Here is a 25,354-nt window from a genome sequence, read left to right as displayed (position 1 = left end):
ATTACTGAAATAATTGAAGTAGCAACATCCTGGCAAAGCAGTGGAGGGAGAGGAAAGGGGAGAGGAGGGTCTCTTATGCTTTCTGGACCACCCCCGTTCTCCCACTGCTCTGTCCTTTGGAGCTTCGTGCCTACTGCTCATTTAATGGCAGTAGAAGAGCTTTTTCCTATTTTCCTTCTTTTTGTTTCACTTCCCTGAACTATGGAAGACTTGCTGGGAGTAGGGGAGGGAGGAAAGCCTGCTTGTGTTGCCTTGGCTTGGCGTTCCCTACCTGCAGTGAGTGGTTCTGGGATGCAGGGATTGGTGGGGGGTGTCCTACAGGAGTCCATTCCCAGGAGCAGCTCCCAATCCCGGTGAGGTTTAATGCTCCATTCTGCTTTTGATCTCTGCTCTGACTTGGTGAGCGCTGGGTGCTGTTCCCTAATTACCCCCTTCATGTGGGGCTGTGCTGGGTATTTGTGCTCACCCAGTCTCTCCAGAAGAAAAACCCACCCTGCGAGGGTGTGTGCGGGGCGGGGGAGCCCACGTGCTTTCCCAGACCACGGAGGAATCCTCCGGGCTCTCCATATAGCCCTGGGTGCTCCCACCCACGGCAGGCAGTTTCATGCTCCCTGCCTGGTTTCATAACATCCAAGAGAGGCACGAAAGTCTTCGTGAGCCACCTCCCTCTGCTGCATGTGGAGTTTGTGGGCTCGGGAAGGTGGGTGGGGGTGCTCCTGTTTGAGGTGCTGGGGATTTTCTGGATCTGCCAGCCAGCTGAAACACTCCTGGTGCCCATCGGTCAGCCTTTCTTGGCTTGGTTTTCCTTTTGGGATGCAAGCTACATGTTGTCCCTGAGCATGGTGTGGGATGAGGAGAATGCCAGGGAGAATGCAGGGACTACCTAGCCTGGGGAGGGGGTGTTCACGGTGGTGGGGAAGGTTGTGGGATCCTCCTGGCTCCTGCTCTCCTAGACAAGGCCTGTTGCTCCTTGTTTTTCCTCTTTGAGGATGGAGGCACGTGGGTTGAGGATGGAAACACATGGTTTGAGGCTGGAGGCGTGTTGGTTTAGGATGGAGCACGTGGTTTGAGGATGGAATTGCACGGGGTGCGTTGGAGGCATGGGGACCATCCCACAGAGCTCCCAGGAGTTCATCCATGCCTGTAAAACAGTTGGAGGTTTTTGGGGCATCAAACTCAGAAGTATAGTGTTGAAAGTGCTGCAGCATGATACCAGGGCACAGGCAAGACAAATTGTTGTATTCCTTATCTGAGTGGGCTTCCTCCTTAAGGTGCCTGTCCCTGCTGTGCCCAGTTCTCCTGTGACCTGGCAGGAGGAGCCTTGCCCACCCTGCTCTCCATCAGGAAAGTCTCCACTGCCTCATTGGGATGAGGGGTAAAATCCCTTTCCTGGTTTATGACTGAGAGATTGCTGATACTGGGAATGGTTCCTTACAAAAGGAGTGGGTGACAGATACAAGAGTGCTGGGATAATTGCTTCCAGATGCTGCCTCCCCTTGTCTCCGGGGCTGTGTGTGTTCCAGCGTCCTGCCAGCTCCAGTGAGCGAAACCAGGGAGTCATCCCAGAAAACAGGGCTGGCTGGAGCAGTGTCAGCTCGGAATGCAACGACTCCTGATGTCACCCGAGCTTCTGGTGGCCAGTGTGATTCTGTGTGGCTGTGGAGGGCAGGTTGGCATGCAGGGACTCTCCCAGCTCTGCCAGCCCCTGAGCTGGGGCTTCAGGAGGAGTGCCGAGTGCTGAGGGACTGGGATGCACACTGGAATTGGCAGCACCGGCTGCATTGTGCACGACAGGCGGCTCTACCGGATCCTGCCTCCCCTTGTGCCATAAACACGGCATTTTTGGCATCTGGGCTTTCTTGCAGAGAGCCTGGCTGCTGCAGCAGCAGCATTAATGATTATTTATTGGCTCTTAATGCCAAATAATGTCAACATCTGGCTGACGCAGCACACGCATCCCTCATTCCATGAGGCATCTACAAGTGCTCGGCATTGGGTTGGCGTTGGATTGGCGTTGGGCTTGTGCGCTTTAGGAATTAGAAGGTAGCAAATGGTGGGGTTGTTTGGATACTCCCCTGAAGGGACAGATTCTTGAAGGGCTTCGCTGCTGACCTTCTCCTTAATTACTGCTCTGCGGCGCCATCAAGACCAGCTCAAAGGGAGCAGTGAAGCGTCGGCACCGGCGCTCGGCCCAGGGCCCCGCGAGGGGAATGCTGCTCCCTCCTGCCGGAATGGTGCCTCTCTCCATGAGATTCCCTGTGCCTGGCAGCTCAGAGCTCCACTCATAACACCTGTGTTAAGGTTACCATTCTGACCTTCGTATACACCAGCAGTTGATGCAGGATTTTTCCCAAGTAAAATCCAGCTGATTATGAAGGTACCAGGGAGGAAAAGGGAGGAAAATGGCATTGCTGCATGTTCTTGCTGATGGACACAGGCGTTACCTCCTTGCAGCTTTCCCTGCTTTCAGCCCCAGACAGAGCTTGGAAGGAAAGAGAAAGGAAAATGTGAATGGAGGAAAATTTACTTCTCCTCTGATTCCTGTGTGGCTTCTGAAGGTGAGAGTTGAGTCACTTTGCCTGGAACCAGCTCAGCAATTCCACCTCGTCCCCAGAGAGTGTCTGAAGTCACGCAGGGAGAAATAATGCTGGGGGTTAAAAATAGACGCTGACAATAGGACGGGAGGACTGGAAAAGCTCTGTGTCAGGCAAGGTGGACAGAGCCTGGTGAACAACATTGGGATTGTGCACTGCTAGAGTTGGGCTTTACTGGGTTAAACTTAAACCTCATTTGCACTTGGAACCTGGAGCAGATTTCAGTCTTGGGCTTGCGTGTCCATCCGGCAGGCTGGGGAAAGCACTTCTGCTTTTAAGGGGCTTGGAAAAGTGAGGGAAGGATGTGGCACTGCTGGGACCAGGGTTGGGGAAGGAAACAGCTCAGTAAATCCAAATTGCTGGAGGAGGACAGGTAGGACAGGGCTGGGTCAGAACTGAGTCTGGCACTGGCACCTGTGGAAGTGTTCAGCTCCCCTGGCATTTTAAAGTCTCATCTGCAGAGTGAAGCACTTGTGCTCGATTCACTTTGTTGCCAGTTGGGATGCGCAGTGATGACCAAGCCCAGAGCACTGTGTCAGGGTTTCCCAGTGCCACCAGTGTCCTCGGTGCTGGAAGCAGGGTGTGCAGTGCTGCTTGGCCGGGGACAGCGGAGCAGGATGGTGCCCTTGCCCGAGGCTTTTGTTGAAGTTCACTGAAACCGTGAACCGGAGCCTGAGCAGAGCCCCAGGCGACAGCAGAGGCAGGGGCAGCGAGTCCCTGTCCCTGCGGAGGGGACACGGCCAGCGCCGTCCCCCGGGGCGGCCGCCAAGCAGCAGGCAGGAGGAGATGGGGTCACAGCTCCCGCTGGAGCGGGACCAGGAGCGATTCCGGCTTCTCTCTTAGTTTCCAGCTCTTTTCTTTCTCTCCTGTTCCTTTCCCGCTGGCAGCGTGCTCGGCCCGCTCCTGGTGCTGCGAGGACAATGGGGCTGTGAGGTGGGGCGGGAGGGGGACGGAGATGAAAGGGGAAAAGTAAAATCGAAGCATGTCTGGAAGGGCATTTTGATGTAAATGGGACTTTTTGATAGACTTTGAGAGACACCGGCAGAAAGGGCACTGGCCTCCTTCTGCGCGCTGAGCTCCGGCCTCAGCTCTTTCATTTCCTCAGGAAAAGGGCATTTTTTCACCTCCTGTTGAGTGCAGCCACAGTTCCTCCTGATGCTCTCCGTCCCCATCGCTGCCCGTGTCCTGGTATGGAGCCCTATGTGCGTGTCTTAACTGAACTCCAACAACCGGAGCTCCTGTTCAGATGGTGAAAGCAGTGGCTGAAGCTCAGGAAAGGGAGATGGCTGCTTGCAGCCCATGGGCGGCCGGGAGGGCCCGGCTCCATCCCACCTTCCTCCCCCCGGGCAGCTCCCTGAAACCTTCCCCCTCCCCGGGGAGGGCGCGTGTTTGATCTGCTCCCGTGCTTTTGATCCCAGCCTTTGTCCTTGGCACCGTCTCGCAGCTCTCGCGTGTCGGTGGAGATGTGGCCTCACCGTGAGTCATCCTCCTTCCTTTCTGCTCCTGTTTTATTTTTCCCTTTTCCTTCTCCTAAGAGAGCACTTAGTAAAAGGAAGCAGCGCATTCATCCAGGAAACGGGAGCACAACAAACGCCTGCCGTTTATCCTTTCAAAGGCGTCTCCCTTGAGCTGTTGCTGCTGCTGAGACAGGCTGAGGAGAGAGGCAGCTGCTGGTGGGGGGGCCGGGGATGCTCCCCAGCGTCCCTGGTCCTGCCTGGCCACGGGGAGCCCTCGGAGGGTCACCTTCCCATGTGCTGGCAGCTCCTGGCCCTGCCAAGGTGGGAAGAGGAGAAACGAGGACAGAGCTGCTCCCTGGAGAGAAGTCTGACAGGTCGGGGGGCTGGGAGGGGGGGCCAGGAAGGTCGGCTGGAGCTGGCATCCGTGTTCCCGTGCCAGTGCTGGGGAGCCCAGGAGGAGCCCTGTCACTTCTCATCTCGGGGTTATCGCCTGAGCCTGGGCTGGGCTTGTGTCCTCCCCGCACCTCCCTGCTGCTGCCTTCACTTGTCTCACACACCGAGCTGTCAGCAGCCCAGAATTTACTGCTGGCATAAACCCATCAAAAAGCCAAACTGTTGGTCGGTAAAAATGGCAAAGCAATTGCAGGGAAACTTGTTTCTTCCTCTGACAACTTCTGAGTCAGTCCTTTAATCTCTAATCTAGGTTTATGGTCATTTTATTGAAATGCTGGGCTCTGTGGAAAACTGACATGTATGACCATCATAAACCAGGAGTTATGGGAGCCCAGAATTGCCTTGATGGTCTAAGTGTCTGCAGGAAGCATTTTTAAAATCCGTAATTGGGATTTATTGGCCATTGTGGCTCAAACTGTCAGGAGAAAATAAAATAATCAGCCTGGGATTTTTTTTTTTCCTCTTCAGCTTTTGAGTCTTTCCACATATTCTTAAATCTTTTGGTGCTTTGCTTCCGTGCTTAATTCCCTTGTAGTGGGGGGATGTGGGTGAGAGGAGGGAACCCAGCCCTGTGGGTGCTGTGGCTCCCATCCTGGCTGTGCAGGCTACCTGTGCCCTCCTTCCTCCGTGTCCTGCACCTTGGCATGGCTGGGATCTCATCAGTGTCCCACGGGATGTGGTGGTCATGGACACGTGGGGGATGTTGATGTGGGGACATGGAGCAACAGGCGAGCCTGGAGGAGGCCTCTTGGCTGGTTCCTCATATGGGGTGGCTGCTTCGATGGATGAGGAGATCCGTGGGTTGGTGAGGTGTTGCTGGAGATGGACGTAGCAGGAAGAGTGTGGTGGGCTGGCACAGGGAGAAGAGACACTCCTGTGCTCTGCCAGAACCTGTGGCAATCAAAGCATCCATTGCCATGGAGTTAAAACATGCCAACACCAGAGCTTGAGGCCAGGGACACATTTTGTACCAGCAGCCCATCTAAGGCAGTGCCATGGAGCGGGGCTGGGCCATGCTGGAACGGGCCGAGCCCCACTTGGTGTTCAGCAAACCTCGGGAAGGACCTTGGTCTTCCATCTTGTGTTCTTTCTTTTTTGGAGATGTGGAACTGACTCACCTTTCGGGGTTTTTCTTCCTTTGCCTTATTGCTGTCCTGGACTCATCCAGGCTATGGATGGCTCTCCCCAGTGCTGCCATTCCCTGGCTTGCTGGTGCAGGATGCGCCCGCCAAAACTCCTGCCCCTTCCCCGTTATCTGCCATTCCCAATTTGCTCTCCATTAACTTGCGACCGCGAGCAACACCCTGCAGTGCCAGGTCCAGAGTTACCCTGGAATAATCTGCTGGGCTTGATAAATATCTCTGCTTCTGTTTTGTTTAACAAATATCTCCTTTAATGGCACAGCTTTTTGTTAAGCTTCCTCGCATTATCATCTCGCTTAATCATGCAGGGTGACTTCTAAAAGTACTTTTTTAAAAAATGCCACTTTTTATCCAGGTTTTAAAATTGAAACTCATTTTTTATCCAGAGGCAGGATATAAATGAGTCTACTAAAATTAGATTAATCCTAATAAGAATGTCAGTTATCATTTCTGAATACATTAATTTTTTTTTTTTTTAAATTTTACATGCCTCTTTAGCTATAATTGCTGGTGTAATTTCTTACACAGACATGGTGTGTCCTCATGGTTGACAGAAATACTTAATGCAATGTCGACACCGCACTAAGTTCCAAATTAGTGCGTCGCAGACACTGCCAATGGTTTGAACTTTCTCCTTAATAAGTTAAAAAAAGAGAAAGGCAAAGAAAAAAACACCTGACATGCAAAGAAAGACTTAAATGGATTGAGGGAGTTGGAGTGAAGTGGGATAGTTGGAAGCTAGAGCCCTATGAAGGGCTTTTCTGGGAGAGGGAAGCACGAAAGGGATGGAGGAGCTGAAGGTCACAGAGGAGATTTGGGGTCCAGCGAGGGGTTTGTGGGTTAAATCCTGCCAGGGGCTGGCAGCTGCAGGGCAGGATGGAGGAGCTGAGGTTTAGGGAGGAGATTTGGAGTCTGGTGAGGGATTTGTGTGGGTGAGTTCTGACAGGGGCTGCAGGGCAGGGTGGGGAGGACCCACAACAGCACCGGTGCTGCTCACTTGGGGTGTTCCCAAGCCAGGATAAAGGACCCCCTCTTCTAGGGGACACCCCAAAACCATCGCTCCAAGGTGGGGGTTGGTCTCTGCTCTCACAGCACTGGTGGGTTTGAGGATTGCTCTGTGTTGGGGATTGGGAACTGGCTCTGCCTTAGCAGGACAGACAGACACCAGCCTTGGAATGAACTCCTGTTGCATTGGTGGCATCAGCCCTCTCAGGCTCCCAGCGTGGTGGCACGGCTGTGACATGGCCCCAGCCCGGTGGCACGCGCTGAGTGGGGCGAGGAGCGCTGCTGGGAACGCTGGAGCTAGCGGGATCTTGGGACAAGGCTCTGGGGGATCGCATCTGGCAGCAAAGCAGGGGGGCAGGATGTGGTTGGGGGAGACTTTGGTCTCCTGCAGCTCTCGCCAGTTTTCTTCCATGAGTGTGGGTGGCAAGGCGGAGGATTTCGTCTCGGGGGGAGGATTGGGAACACTCCCCGTCCGCAGGCAATTGGAAACTGCTGGCGCTGGAGCGGGACAGGCTGGGTGCTCTGCCCTCCTCCTGCTCCTCCCCGGGCCCAAGGGCTGGGTTATTTTTAGGTTTAAACATGAGCTTTGCTTAGTGCCTTGTGAAAGCTCCCTCTGGGAGTGGGAGCCCTGTGTCCTGGCGGAGTCTGGTGACATCTTTGGAGATGGAAAGGAGCACCAGTCCCGAGATCTCTGGCTGAGTTCTGGTTCCTCTCCTCTCCCATTCCCAGCTGGAAGTTGTACGTTGGATTGAAGTTCAGCTGTACATGTAAATCTGGCCTAAAAATAAAAGCAAGTACAAGCCAGATCTCTTTGTCCTGGAGGAGGGATTAAAACCTGACACTCCTGTGCTGTTCTGGCCTCTCTCGTGGCCCCTCCCTCAGCTGCTGCTCTTCCCATAAGCCTTCAGCTGGGTAAACTGGGAGCAGTGGAAGGGCTGCTGAGGGGGAGCACAAGAGTGTCCCAACTCCTTCCAGTGCTGAAACCTTTAGGAGGGTCTTTTTGGTGTAGATATGGAGAAAATTTGGGCTGTTGTTCCAGAACAGGACCTCACAGTAAAAAGGGGCGTGGGCAGCACTGGGAACAGGTTCTGAGGAGAAAGGGGCAGTTTCTGCCCAGCTGGGTGACATCCAGAGCAGGACTGGAGGAGGAGACTGGATCCAGCTTCCCTGCAGAGCTGGCTTTCCAGGCTTTGGTGATGGCTGTTATGTGCAGGAGGACAAGAGGGGAGAGAACAAATGAACTTTTGAGGTCCTGTGACTCATCTTCAGCTTTTTCTCCCAGACCTAACCCAGCCCCATCCACCCCCTTGGAGCCGGGCCAGAGGTCTGGGGCAGCTGAGTGCAGTGAGCCGGTGGTGGGATTGGTGTGGGAGTGAGGAACATGGGGTGACCTGGTTCAGCCTGGAGAAGGAAAGGCTCCAGGGAGACCTTGGAACTCCTTCCAGTGCTTAAAGGGGCTCTAGGACAGCTGGAGAGGGACTTTGGATGAGAGACAGGAGAAGGGAGAATGGCTTCCCACTTGCCACAGGGCAGGGTTAGATGCAATATTGGGAAGAAATTCTTCCCTGTGAGTGTGGTGAGGCCCTGGCACAGGTTGCTCAGAGAAGCTGTGGCTGCCCCAGGATCCCTGGAAGTGTCCAAGGCCAGGTTGGACAGGGCTTGGAGCAGCCTGGGCTAGTGGAAGGTGTCCCTGCCCCTGGCAGGGTTGGAACTGGATGGCCATCAGGGTCCATTCTAGCTGGGGTGGGCAGCTGTGGGCAGATGTGCACATGGCCTGTGTTGGGATGGGAGTTGGGAAGCTCTTAATAACCCCCAGTGCCGGTGGCAGCCGAACAAGTTCCCAGTAATGCTGGGGCTGAGGGCTGGTGATTTGCAGCTGCCTGGGAAGATGGCGCTTCCAGACGGGAGCCAGAGCTGGAATGCCAGAACTCGTTTGGCCACTCCGGGAGCCGGGGGATCAAAGGGGCCCGCTGTGAGTCAGGGCGGCGCGGTGGGGGTGACGCTGCTCCCCTGGGACCAGGGGCTGGCAGGGCTGGCGAAACCCGGGAGACCTGTCAGGGCAGGGCAGGGCATCCCACAGCTGGGATGGGGAACCCTCCGCAGGGTTCGCTCCTCCCTGCCCAGTTCCTAACATTGAGATTAATCCTTCAAACCGCAGCATTGCATCCCTGGGCTGAGCCAGAGCCCCAGGGACCTGGGTGGGTGCTCTGGAGCTGTCTCCCAGCCCTCAATGGGATCTCCAGGGATGGAAACCCAAGCCCTGGGACACAGTGAGGGGCTTCTGGGAGCCAGGGGAAATCCAGGAGACCTTGTGGTTTCTACTGCTCCCCAGGACATATGTGGGCTTTATTTTTCTGGTATTTCTCAGGAAAATGGCGAGGCTGGTGGCTCCTCTCCCTTGCTTTGGAGGTGGCCAGTAAAGTGGGAAGCTGAGGGATTTGGGGAGCCCTCTTGTAGCCCTTGGAATGCAGCAGCAGGAGCACCCAGTTACTGTCCCATGGGGAATTTTGAGACTCCTGGCTGCATACGGTGTTTGTGGGGTGCAGGGTTATTGTGGGGTGTCAAGTCCTGGGGTTCAGGAAGGAAGGGGCTCCTTGTCTCCTAAGGCTGTAACTTCAGCTCTTGGCTCTTAGCTTTCCTTTTTTTTCCAACTGAGCTTGAAAACTGAGAGGTGGGAAGAGGGGGGATCTTGGAAAACACCAGGTTTTGTGTCAGATCTGATGTGCTGAACCCCCCACCCGCCCTTCCCTGTGCCCCTAGCCCTGCTCTGGGGAGGGGGGGGGGTGCAATTTGCCTCCGTTCAGTCCCGACTGGGGTTGATCTGCATGAGAATGAGCGGGGCTTGGCGGGGAGGGCTTGTCTTGGGTTCCTTGGGCATATTCCTGCTGCTTTCCCTTCCAAGTGGGCGCCCGGCCGCCGCCGCAGCCCCTGCCAAAGTAATTCTTTGCTTTGGACCGGGAGACGAAATCTCCTCCGTTTTATTTCTGAGGGGTCAGGCAAGGAGTGGGAACCCCGCTGATCCAACCGTGTTCCCTTTTAACCTGCCTCTCCCTCTCTCCCCCTCCCGGCCCCCTGTCCTCCGGATGAGTGGAGCTGTAGCCAGGGCACAAGTGGCCAAACCGAAGCCGGAAAACACACAGAGCCGAGCGGGAACACGAGCTGTTTCCGATGGATCATTTAATATCTGCAGCGTCCCGGGGCTGGGATTGTGCTGCTCCTGGTGCCGTCAGGGTTTTGTGATGCCTGACGTGTGCTGGGCTCTGTCGTTCTGCCTCCATGTTCTCCCTGTGGGTTTTAGGTGGTGTTTTTTGGCATGGGGGTCACGGTGCAGCCTCCAGCTGCCAACCTCTGTTGGGGTAGGGATTGGGGTGTGGGTAGGAGAAGGTGAGTGCCCACTGCCGCTGCCGCCCAGCCTCATTGTCTCACTTCTCTCTCCATTCCTACGCCAATTAAAGCGCCGTGTTGCCATTCATGGCCCTTATGGTTTTGTTCAGTTGTCTGTCAGCTCTTGTCAAGCCCTGTCCCCTTCCCCTCCCCCGTTTCCAAAAACAAAACCCCTGACAAACCCCCCTTTGAATCCCCTCTTACCTCACTCCCAGCGTGGGGCCCCATTGCCGGGGGATGCCGGCGGCGGGGAGACCGCTCCCCACGCCGCCTTTGTGGGCCGCCGCCGCCCCCCAGCCCTCGGCCTCCCGCTTCTGCCAGCATTAATTAGATAACTCGGCCCCTCTTGATTCCTCCGAGGGGAGATCGGGACGATCCGACTCCAGGGAGAAAATATGGCTTTTCTTCCTCTTTAGTTTTTGGCCAGGCCCTTGGTTCCGTCGCTGCTGGAGGTGCTTATTGTGCTGGGAAATAACGGGTTTGGGGGGGTGGGTGCGTGACGGGGGTGTGCCTGTGGGACTCCGGGTGTTCCTCATTCCCTGTCTGGACCCCAGGCGGGCGTGGGTGGGAGCCCGGGGTCCCCTGAGCCCACGCCAGCGGCTGCGGAGAGTGCTGCAGGTGGCAGCAGCAGCCTGCGCCAGTGCTCTGGCCCTAATTAAATCTACTCCAAAATCCCTCAATTAGCAGCAGGTTTTGTTTCCCCCCCTCGCTAGGTTTGCATTGAGATCTTTCGGGTGCAGCGTCCGGGTGCACGGAGTGTGCGCGGACTTGGGAGGATGGAGCAGCACATGGCTGTTCCCGGCAGGCCTGGCTGCTCTGAGGGCTGGGAGCCTTCCCTCTCCTCCCCCTTCTCTTCTTCCTCCTCCTTGGGGCATGAGGGTGGTCAGCAGCTGTCCCTGGAAGTGATGGACTGGCATCAGGATACATCCTGGCCGAGCCCACAGTGGGACAAAGGAGAACATTCTCCTTTTGTGGGCGCTGCCTTTGGTGGTGGTGATCTGTCGTCCTCCTTGGGGCTGGTGGGGAATCTGGCACTAGGATACTCTCCCTGGCCATGCTGTAATTATGGGGATAGCTCAGGGAGAAAGCCCTTCCTGCAGCCCTGCTGTGCCACAGGAGGGCTGAGTCACTGGGGCCAGGGATGTCACCAGCTGTGGTGGCAGCCGCTGGCTGTGGGTGCTGAGGTGTGGCTGGCATCTCACAGCATCCATGCCAGCTTTCCTGAAGTCTGCTGACCTGTTCTCCCAGCATTGTGATGTCTGGAACCCTCCTCTGCTCTTGGCTGGTGGTAGGAGAAGTGGTCTGGACTGCAGGAGGGAAAGTCAGACCTGTCCACAAGCTGCAGGTTTGCAGTTGAAACCAGGATCCTGCTCCTGACTTCCTGCTTGAGAAACCCAGCAGTGGTGGGTATTTTCCTGAAAAATCAGGCTCTCTGGTGTGTTCCCCTGGGTAATGGCTTGGTCTTCAGAGCTATGGCAGTGACTGCAACATGTGAACAAAGCTCAGGGAGCTACAGTGAGACCTTCCCTGCATCCCACATTCCCTGAATCTCACCTTCCCTGCTTCCAGGGCTGCTCAGGGTAAGCAAGGTGCTCTCTCAGCCTTCAGTGTTTGAGGCTGTCTGGGGAGAGTTACGGTCCAGTGTTGAACATGAGGCTCCTGTTTGCCAAACCTCTGTGTGAAGCACTGGAGTGGCCTCTTGGCCATTGCCAAAGCCATGGAAATCCCCAGAGCCACCGGTTTCCCTGTGGAGAGGTGCTGGGAGCCACGCTGTGGCTGGGGCTGGTGTTCGAGCATGGACAGACCACACTGCCTTGGGCATCACCCCCCTTTCTAGTCAGAGAGGGGCAGTTTGGGTTTGTTTTCCCCTGCATTTGGTGTTTCCATCCCTTCCTCTCAATCCCAACCCTGGCTTGACCGTGACCCGGAGTCAGTCACAGTGTGCAGCTTTCTGGGGCGCCTGTGCCAGGGGGACACTGGCTTGGGCATTTTGTAACTTCACCTCAAAAAATGTCACCCCTGGTGTGGGGTGGGGGGTTACCAGCTTGCGAGGAGCCTCCCAGCTGGCAGGGAAGCAACAAAAGGGTTTTGGGGAGCAGCAGAGTTGGAAAATGGCATCCCAGAGCTGGGGGGGGGGTCGGTGAGCGTTGCCATGGAGACCCGTTTATGCCTCACTGATGCGTCGTGTAAATCCGTTTGGAAACGAGAAGGGCCTTTTGTCTTTGGGAGGGTTGAATGGGCCTCATTAAACCCGAGATGAGGAAAAAAAAGGGCCATAGAGTGTATCTGGGAGGGGGACTGGACTGGACAGCCCCAGGGGGGGCTCAGCAGAGGCTGTTCCCTCTCCCAGGGAGCTGGGGGGGCTGGAAGGTGAAAAATATCTCCTTGAACAGCAGAGACCAAAGGACTGAAGGAGATATGAGCTGCTTTCAGATACCTGGAATTGCTGGCTCTGTGTGGCCACCTCGGCTCCAAAGGATAGAGCAGAAATAGAAGAGGGCTGCTGAAGGGCAAGGAAAATAATTATCCATAGATTAGCAGGGGGAAAAAAGATGGCAGGCTCTTCTAAAGGAGACTAATAATAGAGGAGCACATGAAAGGAGTGGGATCTGAGAGCGTGGGGGTTCGTGTGCTCCTATTTACCCTCTTGTGGCGATGAGCGGTGCGATGGACGAGCGAGAAGGCGACAGATACAGAAGGAGGAACCTTTTCATTCCACTTGTAATTAACTTCCTTCCACGGAGTATCTTTGTTCCCAAGAGCTGAATGGGAGTCAAATAGGAGAAAGGGGCTGTGCCTCTGTGTACTGGCACCACTTTGGGGGAGGGCTGTGGATGTTGGTGGTGTGCTGGGATCAGGTGGGGCTTTGGGATTAGGTGTAATTCCACTGGTTTGATTGTCCTCTGCTCTGGAGAGGTGAAGTGAGGTAGGTGGGGGCTGCACTGTCTCACTGATACCTCCTGGTGTCAGCAGGAGAACCTCTCCCTGTGACAGGGGGTGGCTGATGCTCTCAGCTCAAGCTCCATGAGGACCATGTGGTTGTCCCTGTCTGGTAATGCTGTTTGACTTGTGACGTCCCACTTCACCTAAGTTAGGTTCCAGTTTTTACTACTGACCTCTTAATTCTCTTTCTTGATGAAAATACAGATTTAGGCAAGGGCAGAGGTGGCTGGGTGTCACCAAGGGAGCTTTGGACGAGCTGTGCAGGGGCCCTCCAATGGCAGGAGTGTGATGTGTCTCTGTGACATCGGGGTCTGGAAAACAGCTCTGGGGACACGACTGATTCTTCTGGCAGAAAGTCCCCAGTGCCTGGGCATGGCTGCTATGTCCCAGGAAGGCTTGGATGAGTGAGGCAGAGAGGGCAGGATTGGATTGGTGTGTGGCTGGGCACCAGCAAATCGCAGGTTCAGGAGTGTTTTTCAGGATCCCACACCCAGTTTGAACACGGAGCTTTGGCTTTTTTACTGGATCTGGCCCTTTCCCACCCCTTCCTTGAGGAGATTCCCGGTGGATGGGAGCTGTGATCCGTCTGGAAGGACTCACATGCTCTGTTGGTGTGGAGAGCTGGGCCCATGGGGGCTTCAGCTGCCCAGACACCAGGAAAACCTCCCAGCTCCTGCAGGTCTCGCTCTGCCGGGCACCGTCAGCCTTCCCTGCCAGACATACACGTCCTCCATGTAAGATCCAGTTATTTTTGGATTTCTTTGAAGCAAACAGCATTTAGCATATGTCATCTTATATGTATGTCAGCGTCAGCTTTAGAACATCTTCTCCAAGGAGAAGGTTCTTGGGAAATGTTGTTCTGTTTCTGCCAAGCCTGAAATCAGGTGAGGGGCATCATATGCTGTGGATGTGGGGAAAGGTGATGCTGCCTCAGAGATTTTGTGGTTGATGTGGTGCAAAGAATGCCTGGATCCAGGGGGAGAGCAGTTGGAAAATGTGTCAACCCATTCTTTTAAAAAATTGTATTTTTAAGCCATTTTTTGGTTTTCCCTAATGAAGAGCTGAAGGACTGTTGGATTTTAAGGTTCCAGATGACTTATCTGCAGGATACTTGTGACTGCAGGATTGCTGGGAGTGTGTTGGCTCATCCATGTCTATCCATGTGTGCCCACATGGAGGAGAGGTGCCTGCATGGGAGGAGGGTGTGGAGGAGTGGGGTATCATTCCCAATATGACTCCCAATCTTGCTCTGGCCAAACTTGCTTGGTTTTCTTCCTTAGCTTGTTCTTCCTCCTGTCCCAGCAAACCCTCTCTGGGAGGCCTGCGACACTGGGCCCTGGCTGAGTCCATGGCTCTTCATGGCAGGTCCCACCTGTAGCCCCTGGTCCCTCCCTCAGATCCTGTATTTTGGACCCCCAAGGGGAAGTGAGGGGGGCTCTGCAAGGGATTGAGGGCCCCACCAACAGCCCCCCAGCTCAGGGCACGGGAGAGGCTGCACTTTAATCCCATCTCCCTGCTCCGGCATCCCGGCATCCTGCTGCCAACAGAGCTCCCGTTGTTTACCCAACTCAGAGGAATCGGTTTACAAGGCTCACAAATCCCCTTTTCACCTTTCCCATCAGAAAACACCTCCCGAAACAATGAGGAAATTGGATGCTGCCACCTGATCGCTCCCAAGGAACCTGTGGGGCCGGGAGCTGGGGGCCTGGAGTGGCGCTGGGGATGGGGATGCCTGGCTGGGATGGTCCCCTGGCTCTGCAGGTGGGCAGCCATGGATGCCACCCAAAAATCACCTCAGAGTTTTTAAAGGATGAAGCTGTTAGACCTCTCCACCTGTTCAGCTGGCAAAAAAATACTTGTTTAAAGCTTTAATGGCTGTAGTTAATAATTCCCACCCCCTTGGACACCAGGAAAAATGATACTGGGATGTTACCTGTGAGCTGGTGATGGTGCCAATCACAGGATTCCAGAATGGTTTGGGTCCTTAAGGAGGGGACCTTAAAGCTCATCCAGTTCCACTCCCTGCCATGGATGGGGACACCTTCCACTATGCCAGGTTGCTCCAAGCCCTATCCAGCCTTGCCGTGGACACTTCATGGATGGGGCAGGAGTAAGGCTGGAGCCATTGTCCTCCTCCTCCTCCATGATGGGCAAGGTAGAGGAGAGTGATTCTTAATGCTGAGAGTTGTTTCAGCCTTAAGATTGAGCTAAGTTTTAGTTTTTCTCTTTTTTTTTCCCCTTCCCACCTTAAAACAGGGAAATCAGGCTGTATTTTCTAGAGGAACAGCAGATTCCCCCATCCCTCCCTGAAATTACAGTTAGTGCTCTGAGGGCACAATGAATTTCCCTATTAATTTAAGAGTTGTTCTGTTCCCTCCTCCGGGTTAAGATAAATCTGAAGACATGTCCTTGTGAAGACAAGTCAAGAGTGTAATTCCTTTTTGTCTTCAACCATCCCTTGGAACTAAAATACCTTGTTTCCAGAATTGGCTGAAATCCTGCGTTCAGGCAACATGTGACAATTTTTGGACTTTTTTTCCTCTCATTTTCTTGTGATAAATGTTGCTTTTCACTGTGTATTTTAAAGGAGAATTTCCCAGAGAACCAGCCTCTGGCATAGTGGGAGCTATTGTTGGTCTTCCCTAGGATGATCATCACAAGCTGTCCTTGTGACAAAGCAGAATTTTTGGGGGAAATAAAGGTCTCTGTGTGTGGCAAAAAGCTGGAAGAGCTGTGTGAGGGGTTTGAGATACATGCCTCAGGTTTATCTCCCCTCCTGTGCTGTCCAGGCTGTCATCTGGAAACAGCCCTGCTGTTAGAGAAGAGGAGAAATGGAGGAGAAAAAAATCAGGAAAATTGGAAGACAAAGGTGGGGAACAGCGGTTGGAGGGAGCAGTGCAAAAGCTCCATGCACAGGGAAGTGGCTCTGTCTTGTTCCATGTTTGTGTGGATCTGGAAGATGTTGAGCTAATTCCCAGACAGCATTTGTGTGCTTCTGGAGCTGAGACTGAGCGTTTGTGGAAGGGATTTGCCTCCTTGTTTTATCCTTAAATAAACCTAAGGTAGGCTTTGGTCCTGAAGTTCCTGAGATGAAGAGGTGCCAGCAGGATGTGGTACTGGGAGGTTCTCAGCTCCCTCGGTTGCTTCATGGCCCCTCCCCTGCTTACAAATCCGTTTGGCCTGATCCCAACAGGCTGGTGGCCCAGGGACCGGTTGGTTTGCAGGTGTTGGCCAAGGTTTTGGCCACAGAGGTGTGATAGGTCCTCCTGGTATGGAGATGAGGGTGGATAGGAGCCTTCTCCTCCTGCTCCGGCGGTGCAAGACATCTGCTTGACTTGTTTGTGGCTTCCTGTTTGGCATCTTCTGGGCAGGAGGGAGCTGGCAGGAGCTGGAGGAGGGAGCTTGAGTCACTCCAGAGTCCTGTGCCAGGAAGCCTCTGACTCAGCCCAACCGTGGAGAAAGGAGTGTGGGATCCAGCTGCCTCTCGGGGTGGGAACCCGTGCAAGTGTTCACTTGCGCTGCGTGTCTGCGGCCGGGCGGGGAGGGAGGGACAGGGGCTGCTCCCGCCTCCTGCTCCCGCTCCGGCCTTGCGTCAGGGCCCTGGCCGTGGGTGGGGAAGCCTTTATCGCTCCCAAGCCTTTGGAAGTGCGTGCTGGCCACTGGCCAGGTGACCTACTTGGTAGTGTGAAGCAAAGCATGGCTCACCTGCTGGCAGTGCCGGGATGGAGGCAGGCTCTGCATCCCACCTGCGTCCCTAAAGACCTTCCAGGGGCCAAGTTTCCCACTGTCTCCTGTTCACCTTCTGCCTGAATCATGACTTGTACAAAACTCCCTGCAACCTCATGTGGCCAAGGTGCTGCTGTGCCACTGGTGCTGGGTTTGGCATGATCCCAACTGCCCCGTTGTGCTGTTTTGGGTACTACTGGAGCTGATGTGGTGGAGCTGCAGCCAGGCAGGGAGGATGGACTCGTAACCCCTCTAAATCCAGTTTCTTGATGGGGCTGTGCCCGCCATCCCTGTGCAGTGCTCTGGTTGCCTGGGATGCTCCTCTGACCTGGCAAGCTGCAAGTGAGGTGCAGATGATGTCTGTGTGTCTGCCCTGCTGCTACAGCTGGCACCGAGCTCCAGAGCCCGTGCCAAGGGCACTTAGGGGAGCGTGGGCTTCGGCTCTGCCTGCCTGCTCCAGCCCAGCCTGTGGATCTGCTGGGCTCCTGCAGCCAAAGGCCTGGTGCTGGTTCCAGCTCTGTGGCTTCTTGCTAAGACTTGCATGGAGCCACGGAGCAGGTTGGTCTTGTGTGTTTGATCTTCCTTCCATGAGCCTGCAGCTCCAGCCAGAGCAGCTGGCTGGGGGAGAAGGTATCCCGGCCTCATCCAATCTCCAGGGTGGGCTGGCACAGGGATGGGCTGTGTCCGACAGTGGAAGGGGAAGCATGGCCGTGCAGCCGTGGCAAAGTGCTCACTTTGCGTTTTCCCGTGCCCAGATTACGTGAGAGAGTTGCAGCAGAGATAACTCTGCAGGAAAATCCATTCCCACCTTATCTCCCATCAGGAACGCATTTAGTTGCCTACATCAAAGTAGATGATCTGCTGCTTCCCTCCTTGCTGCCCTAATCCTCTCCTTCACGCTGAAAAAAACCTAATCAGTGCCTTGCCCCACCATAACAAGATCCGAATGTTAATTATCAGCATCTTGCCTTCCTACCCTTCCCAATGCCCTGCCTTCCAGCCCTGAATAGCTTTCCTCCCTCCTTGCTCCTCTCCATCCGGTCCTCCCACGCTCCTGGGCATGCTGTTGAGCCTGGCTCAGTAGAAGTTGTCCTGCAGGATGCTTCCTTCCCTTCCATTTAAGGACAGGAATTCCTCAGGGAGCCAGGGCGTGGACGGGATCCCTCCCTTCACCCCATTGTCAGGACTTCTCCCTATGCCTAATTATTGCCTGTCCCTGCAGGAAGCTCCTTGCCTGGCCGTCGGGCAGAGCCGCGGCGTCTCCCAGCCCTTTGTGGAAAGACTCATTCCCGGTTGGATGCCAGGCTTGGGGACGGGAAGGGTGCCCACCCTAATCATGGCTGGCAAGCAGGACTGACCCAAGCCAGCCCTGATTTTGTCAGCAGGAGCCTGTGCTGGCTCCATGCACAGGCTGGGATGGTGAGGGAAGAGGAGAACTTGGTTTCGGTGTCAAAACCCATCTTACAGAGGGGGAGCAGCAGAGCTGAAGCACAAAAATGGTGTCAGAGTGGGGTGGGCCGGGCTGGTGTGGCCTCTGCTCCAGCACGTGGTAACCTCTTACCCTCCTCTCTTCCAGGTTCATGACTGGGAAGGGGCTGGTCATCTACCCAGAGATTGGGGATAAACTGGACATTATCTGCCCCAAGGCGGAGCCGTCCAAGCCTTACGAGTACTACAAGCTGTACCTGGTGAGGAAGGAGCAGGCGGATGCCTGCAGCACCGTCATGGACCCCAACGTGCTGGTGACATGCAACCGGCCCGAGCAGGAGATCCGCTTCACCATCAAGTTCCAGGAGTTCAGCCCCAACTACATGGGCCTGGAATTCAAGCGGCAGCAGGATTACTTCATCACATGTGAGTCGCCCTCCTCTTCCTTGCTGCCAGCCCTGGCTTGGGAGGGCTCGGGCGCCTGGAGAGTGTCACCAGGCGCTTATGTGTGACTTGGCTGGTGCAGAGAGCTGACACGGATGGAAAATATGTCCTGCTGGATGGGAACAGGGGGAGGAATGTGTCACTGGCCGAGTGGGTCACCAGTCCCTATCTGGCTGCTGTGCTGTGTCCCCTGCCCTGCTCACGCTGGGAGCAGGAGCACATCCCCATCTGGGGTCAGCCCTGGAGCACTGTCATGCCTGGAGCCTATTTTTTGCTGCCATCTTTGCTGGAAGTGTTATGGGGTTTTGCCTTGGGGCTGGGGAGAAAGAGGAATGGTGATGTTTGTCCTTACTCCTGGATGTTGCTTCCAAGAGCAGCCCCAGCACGGGGAAGTGCTGATGGTGTCCAATGTGTGAGATGATCGAAGTGGCTGAAAAATTCTGCACACTGGCTTGTTCTGTTTGTGTCTTGGTGCACCATGGCATTTTCTGGAGGGGGGAGAGAGGAGGCTGGGATTTTCTTGGAGCCTGTGGTCTGTGCGTGCAGGGGATTGCTGCACAGAAATGTATCCCCTTGTGCCTGCTCTGCTGCGGATGGAGGGGGAGCTCAGCCGTGTCTGGACAGTGCTGCCAGCTCTTTCTTTGTCCCCTCCCCTCCTCCTCAGCCTGGCTGTCCCTGCCTGGCTGGGTGCACTGCAAAGGGCACGGTGGCCATGGCTCAGCTCTCCTCGCTGTGTGCCGTGGGCTCTGCGGCGAGCGGCTGGCACAGGGGTCACTGCCCGTGTGGGAGCGAGCTCCCAGCCATGGGAGCCGTGTGTTCCTGGCTGGAAACAGGGTATTTTTAGCCTGGAATCTTTGGGAGGGGGCAGCAAGGCCATGGCAGGCAGCGGAGACAGGGGGTTTGTGCTGTAGCATGGTGCTGTGATGAAGCTGCTGGTCTGGATGTCCCCAGCGAGCCTGGCTGGGGCTGTTGGAATCTTGCTGCAGAATAACTTGGAATAAACCTGATGCAGAGGAAGCAGCCGGGCCCGGCTCTGGCAGATCAGCCTTGAGCCCTCATCACTTCTGTCACGGCAAATTTTGCTGGGTGGTGACAGGGACTCGTGGGGGGCTCCCCGTGTTCCCTGTGTGGCCGTGGAGATGCCAAAGTGGCTCCTGGATGGTCAGCCAGGGAAGCCTCCCTAACAGGAGGGGTGACAACAGGGACGACCTGGCACCACAACCTGCAGAGCCAGCTCAGCTCGGGGCTGGCAGTGACCGTGGGCTCTGCAGGGCTGAGTCACTGTGGCAGGGCCAGGCTCTTCCAGAGCAATGGTCACTGTTGCTGTCCAGACATGGGGATGTCTGTCCTATATCACTTGAGAGGCACCAGCTTTGAAGCCAGTGTGGGCAAGACACCCTGGTTCCAGCCCAGATGCTGCAGATGGGGATGCCAAAACCCCTGGCACAACTGCCATGTAGGCTCCCATCTCCCTTAACACAGCTGCACCAGCCTAGTGGCTCTGGGATGGCAAAGTTTGGCCCTTCTGCCATCCTTCAGCTGATGGAAAGCTTGATTGAATATAAGCTTTGCCTGCAGTGGGCAAAAACTTGGAAGAGAGGCCAAAGTGGCAGGCTTGGGTCAGCCAAGCATCTTGAAGCACTTGGTCAGTGGCTCCTCTGTGTTTGGAGGTCAAGTTCAAGCACTGACATGGTCATCAAGCTAATGAGGGCTGAAATTGGGGTCCTTTGAGCTACAGCCCGTGGGACTGTCAGGCTGCAAAGAGCCCTCAAAGACAAATAGGTTCCCCAAAATGAGCTCAGGAGGTGAACAAAGCACCAAGAAGAAGAAATATGGGATCCCTCTTATGGTAACCAAGTCCATCAGGAAGGTGGAGGCAGAAAGATTTATCAGCCTCTGAATTACCCAAATTTTAAGGAGCTGTTTTGCATTTCACACGAAAACTGAAGTGAAAATCAACCTCCCGGAGCTTTGGGAGGTGCTTTCACAAGCGGCCGCCGGTGCACTGCCGACTCCAAACGCGGCTCCCGCGGGGCCCCTGCAGCTTTGAGCCGATGCCAGCTCCCCTCCAAGGCTGCCAGCACACCTGGGTCACTGCAGGTGACCGGCTCCGGCTCGCTTCGGATCTGACGGGACACGCAGCCGGGATTTTGCAAAGACAGCATAGCCCAGGTTGGGAAATCCCCGGCTCTGCGTCCCGTTGGATGTTGGGCTGAGGCTTTTAAACTCATTTTTTAATATAAAATCCTATTTATCCTCTTGTTCCCAGTTCCAGGCTGTATAGGGATGCAGTGAGCGGGGTGCTTGGAGCATCCCTGTGGGATGCCCCTCCTCTCCTCAGGGGGCCGGCAGTGCCCTCTGCCCCTGCCTTGGACCGTTTCTGACTTTAATTTCTCTTGACTCCTCCAAGCTTTGATGCGAAACCCCTCGGAGCTGGGAGCTGCCAGCTGAACTTTGGCCCCTGGGTGGGCTGAGGATGCTCCTGTGATCTGGCCATACCCTCTGCTGAGCAGCCCCAGGAGTTCTTTCTGCCAAGAAATAAAATAGCCAAAAAAACAAAGTCAAAAGTGTCCTGAGCAGACCACCCACATGTTGTCTTTTTTTTTCCCCCCAATTTTTCTCCCCTCCCTTTCCCCAAGCTTTGCCTGAACACACAAAAGAGTTTTTTTTTTTTTCTCCCTTTTCATTTTTAAGCCGGGGAAGCAATGCTGGAGCTGAGGGGAACAGGGCGTGTGCCACTCATCCCCCACCTTCCCCAGTGGTTGGAAAACCTCCTCACCGGAGCCAGGGGGCTTCCCAGGGCCCTCCTATTCAGGACCCCTCCTTGCCATTGCTTTGGATATGCCAAGCCTTATTTAGGGACACTTTTATCATGGAGGGACACGGCCCCAGCCCTCGGCTTAGCCATGAAAAGGCTTTTGAAAGCTGCTGTTCCCTGTCCCCGTCCTCTCTGGAGCCTCACACCGACCCCCTCTACACCAGTTCCCGGCTTTCCTTAAAAGCATCTTTGCTCCTGGGGGTGGATAAGGAAAGGTGATGCTTATTCCTGAGGCTTTCCGTAATGAACAAGATGCAGCGGCATCTGCCTGCAGGTCCACACTGGAGACAGAGGCTGGGGGGCACGTGGGACTCCAGCAGGACGTGGGCACCATCCCCAGGATGAAGTGCTGAGAGGGTGAAAGAGATGAGAATTTGGGAATTGTGTGTTTTCTATCATGATGTGCTGTGGTTACTTCCATGCCTGGGTCTCCTGGATGTTTCCCTGCTTGCCTTTGGTGTCTTGGTGTGATTCCCTGTCCCCAGTGTCCTGTGCCCTCCCTTGAAAATACTTCCCACTGGAGTAGCCTCCCCCCTGCCTGGTGCCTGCGCTCCTGGGATGTCGTGGGCAGCTCCAGCCCCACCATGGCTTATCCAGCCCTGCAGGTTCAGCTCCCTCCACCTCCCCTCCTAATTCACTCCAGCTCCTAATTGTGTTTGCTGCTCCTCTTTGAACTTGCTCCAGTTTTACTATCTCTGGTAATGAGGTGCCTGGATAGAGATCCATTAATCCCTGTGTCCTGGCAGCAGGGTGACGTGAGGAGGAGCTCCCAGGGTGGCTCCCTGCTATCCCAGAGCTCTGGATCAGAGAATCAAAGAATAGTTTGGGTTAGAAGGAACTGTTAAACATCACCTAGTCCATTCCTGGAAGTGTTCAAGGCCAGGTTGGATAGGGCTTGGAGCAACCTGGTTTAGTGGAACATGTCCCTGGTCATGGTAGGGGATGAACTGGATGGACTCCCATAGTTCCCATCTCCTTCTCTGGTTTTTGGGGCTGGTGGTGGTCCTGGCAGCCCCTTCTATGTTCAGTGGGGTGTGGAGACCACAGGCAAACCTCGCTCAGCCTCGGGGTGCACTCCAGGCAGCTGTTTGCAGATGTGGTAGTGGTGCTGAGGTGTTCTTCCAGGTGTTCTTCCTCAGTGTCCAACCTGTCCCATGGGCCTCTTTAAAGCACAGAGCCCTTGCTTGATGACAATGCTGAAAGAAAAGCAAGCTCCTAGTAGATGTTTCCTCATAAATCTGAGGCATTTGCTGTTTATTGTGAGTCCTTAAGCCCTTCAATCCATTTTTGATGTAATAACGTCCGTAATCCAATCCAACGCTTTTTGGCAGTGGGATGCAGTGAGAGCGGATCTATTACCCTGAGTGTTGTGTTAAAGCCCTTGTCTTGCATTTCTGTTTTTAGATGCAATTAGTCTTAACCTGGCAAGAATTATTTGTTGTAAACCATCACTGCTGCTGCGATGTGGCTTCGTCCCCGGGCCACGCTCTGTCAGCGTTTTTCTGCAGCTCAGCGTGAGGAAGGGGGTCACCTATACCCTGCCAGCTGCCAGGATCATCCTTCCTCCTCGGGAGCTTTTCTGGGACACGTTGCCATACTCGCTTTTCTGGCTGTGCTCCTTCAGCTTCCGTTGGTTTGGGAAGCCTTCAGCCCGTGCCAGTGCATGTGTGCGGAGCCGCTCGTGCTCCTTCCTGCATTCCTTGGGATTTGATAGTTCCCTCCCTGGTTCCTTGGGCTGGGGGCTGTGCCAGGGGGGGCTTTGTCAGCCCGCCAGGTCTTTGCTGATGCCATTTGAATGTGGCCACTTTCATGTGCTCCTCATCCTCCTTCCCACAGCTTGTTTGGTGGAGGGGAGTTGAAAGCCCAAGGGCCGTTTGATGCCATGATGGGAGCTGTGAACTTCTGCTGATAAAACTTCAATTAAGCGGCTTCCTCATTCTTCACCCAAAGGGGCCCAGCTTGCGACACACCCGGGCCAAGCAGAGCCAGCCTGGTGGCATCCATCTGGTTTTGGGGCTTTGCTCCTCCATCCCCATCGCGCTGGGAGCCGCTGGCAGGGGATGGTGATGCCGTGTGGGAGCCGGTGGCTGGACACAAACGGCTCTAACGGTGTCCTGCTCCCGACTTCAAAGCCTGGGCCCTGGCCATGTCAAACCCAAATAATGGCCCTTAGACAACACGCGGTTCCTTGTCTTGCAGGCTTGTCTGAAGAGCGTGACCACAGTAAATGTGATTTTGTTGAGCCCTGTCCCTTAAGCCTCTGCCTCTTTTCTCTTCTCCTCCTCCCTCCTGACCTTTTCGGCTCAGCGCTGTCCCCGGACAGCCCCTGGCAGCTGATCTCATGGCTCAGCCTTTCATGGCCCTAATAGGGATGAAAAGCCCCCTCAGAAAGGGCCGGTGTCCCGGGCCCGGCCGGGAGGTAAATACCCCGTGCTTTGATCTGCTCTGGGGCCGGGGGGCCCTGCCTGCCACAAACCCCCGCCCAGGGGTCCCTGCCTGCCATAACCACCCACCCAGGGGTCCCCGTGCCCGCTCATCTCCCTGGCTGCTGGGCAGCCCAGCTCTGCCTACTGCCCTGGCACAGCAAGGGCTCTGGAGCTGGGCACTGGGTGCTGTCTGCCTGGGAAATTGGGCTGGCTGCATCTCAGGATGCTCTTCCCCAGGAGAAATGATTTGCAAGAGCATCTCTAGCATTGTCACGACCCCTTTAGCATTGTCACGACCCATTAGGAGAAAACAAAACATGTTTAGCTCCTCAGTGCTCCTGAACACTGAGGTGACAGTAGAGATGGTGTGCAGGGGTGATGGCAGTGAAGAGGTGACATTTCCCCCTGCATCACTTGCCTGATCCTGCTCTGCCCCTCTGTTCCTGGGACACTGGGAATCTGTCTGTCCCCCCTAAAAGGGCTCTCTTGGCAGCTGTGGTGGGAGGATCACACCGTAGCAGGTTTTTTGGTGCATCCCATCTTCCCTTTCCTCACCCTGGCTCTTCCAGCCCCTGCTCCTCCTGCCATGTCTGCAGCAAATCCTAGGGCATCTCCTGGAGCTGCAGTTGCATGGATTGTGGTGGACCTGGCTCTTCAGTGGTGGTCACCTCTGAGGACTTCCTCTGGGACTCTGGAGATGATTAAACTTGGCTGCTTTTGGATTAAACATTGAGTAGGAGACTCTTAAGGCAGAAAGAGTTTTCAGCTTGATGAGGAATTGAAACAAATCCTGGCATACTGGTGTGGCTGGGAAGCTGTGCATGGATAAGTGCAGGCAGCTACTTCCTTGGCATATTTTTTTAAATAACCATAACATCAAGACCCTCTCCCTGGGCTTTTCTACTGGGATCTGTATTGCAGTCCACTGCTCCTGTAGTGCTGAGAAGCGGCGTGTTGGTGTTACTGCAGCTCTGAACTGGTGTGGAGGGGTCTGTAATGGTGGGTGCTGGGATGTGGTGGTGGATCCTGGTGATGGTGGGTGCTGTCTGTCAGACCAAGAGCTCACTGGGGGCTCCAGGAAGCACCATCACACTTGGACCCTGAGATGTGCAGGGTGCAGAGTTTGACATTAACGAACTGTGACATGCCATCCTTTTCTGTCCCTAATTTCTAGGGATCTGTGTCTATCCACCCCTCAGCCAGGCCAGCCCAGGTGGTGTGTGGCCCCTTCAGCAGGGAGGATTGGTGTCATCCTCCACTTGAAGTCTCTTTTCCCTGGGACTGATGTTTTTGCTGCTGCTGTGTAATTCCTGAGCTCTTTGATCCCACCTGGCAGTGTGGAGTGGGAGTTACGCACCTCTTGGAGAGGGGGCTGCAGGAGCAGTGGAATCTGGGGGCGGCTGCAGTGGGATCAGCTCTAATTTGGGGGTAGAGAGTCCTCTTCCTCCATCCATTACTCATTAAGGAGGCCAGTCCTTGTCTGGAGAGTCAGGGGTTTATGTGGCATCTATTGGAAATTTCCAAACTCTGTAAC

At 55.0% G+C, this 25,354-nt stretch overlaps 1 protein-coding gene and 1 long non-coding RNA gene across 4 annotated transcripts in view; one reads left to right on the top strand and one right to left on the bottom strand.

The window, feature by feature from the left end:
* EFNB1 (ephrin B1) overlaps window positions 1-25,354 on the top strand; it is a 44,708-nt gene that overhangs the window by 10,134 nt on the left and 9,220 nt on the right. Inside the window, exons 1-2 of one of the 3 annotated variants that reach the window (XM_053955682.1) lie at window positions 11,261-11,438; window positions 18,281-18,558. In XM_053955682.1, the coding sequence (XP_053811657.1) occupies window positions 18,285-18,558 (274 nt within the window). In that variant the 5' untranslated portion in view covers window positions 11,261-11,438; window positions 18,281-18,284. Of the gene's footprint in view, window positions 1-11,260; window positions 11,439-13,353; window positions 13,713-18,280; window positions 18,559-25,354 lie in introns of those variants that run through there. The other 2 variants (XM_053955680.1, XM_053955681.1) reach the window with 2 other exon arrangements.
* LOC128795146 (uncharacterized) lies at window positions 9,833-13,239 on the bottom strand. The gene is made up of 6 exons (XR_008433420.1): window positions 13,152-13,239; window positions 12,679-12,797; window positions 12,473-12,538; window positions 11,272-11,342; window positions 10,240-10,931; window positions 9,833-9,936 (listed from the first exon to the last, which is right to left on the bottom strand). It is a non-coding gene; the product is annotated as an uncharacterized LOC128795146 (long non-coding RNA).

Source organism: Vidua chalybeata, chromosome 14 (genome assembly GCF_026979565.1).
Source record: "Vidua chalybeata isolate OUT-0048 chromosome 14, bVidCha1 merged haplotype, whole genome shotgun sequence".
Lineage (NCBI taxonomy): Eukaryota > Metazoa > Chordata > Aves > Passeriformes > Viduidae > Vidua > Vidua chalybeata.
This window is presented reverse-complemented; position numbering and strand designations above follow the sequence as displayed.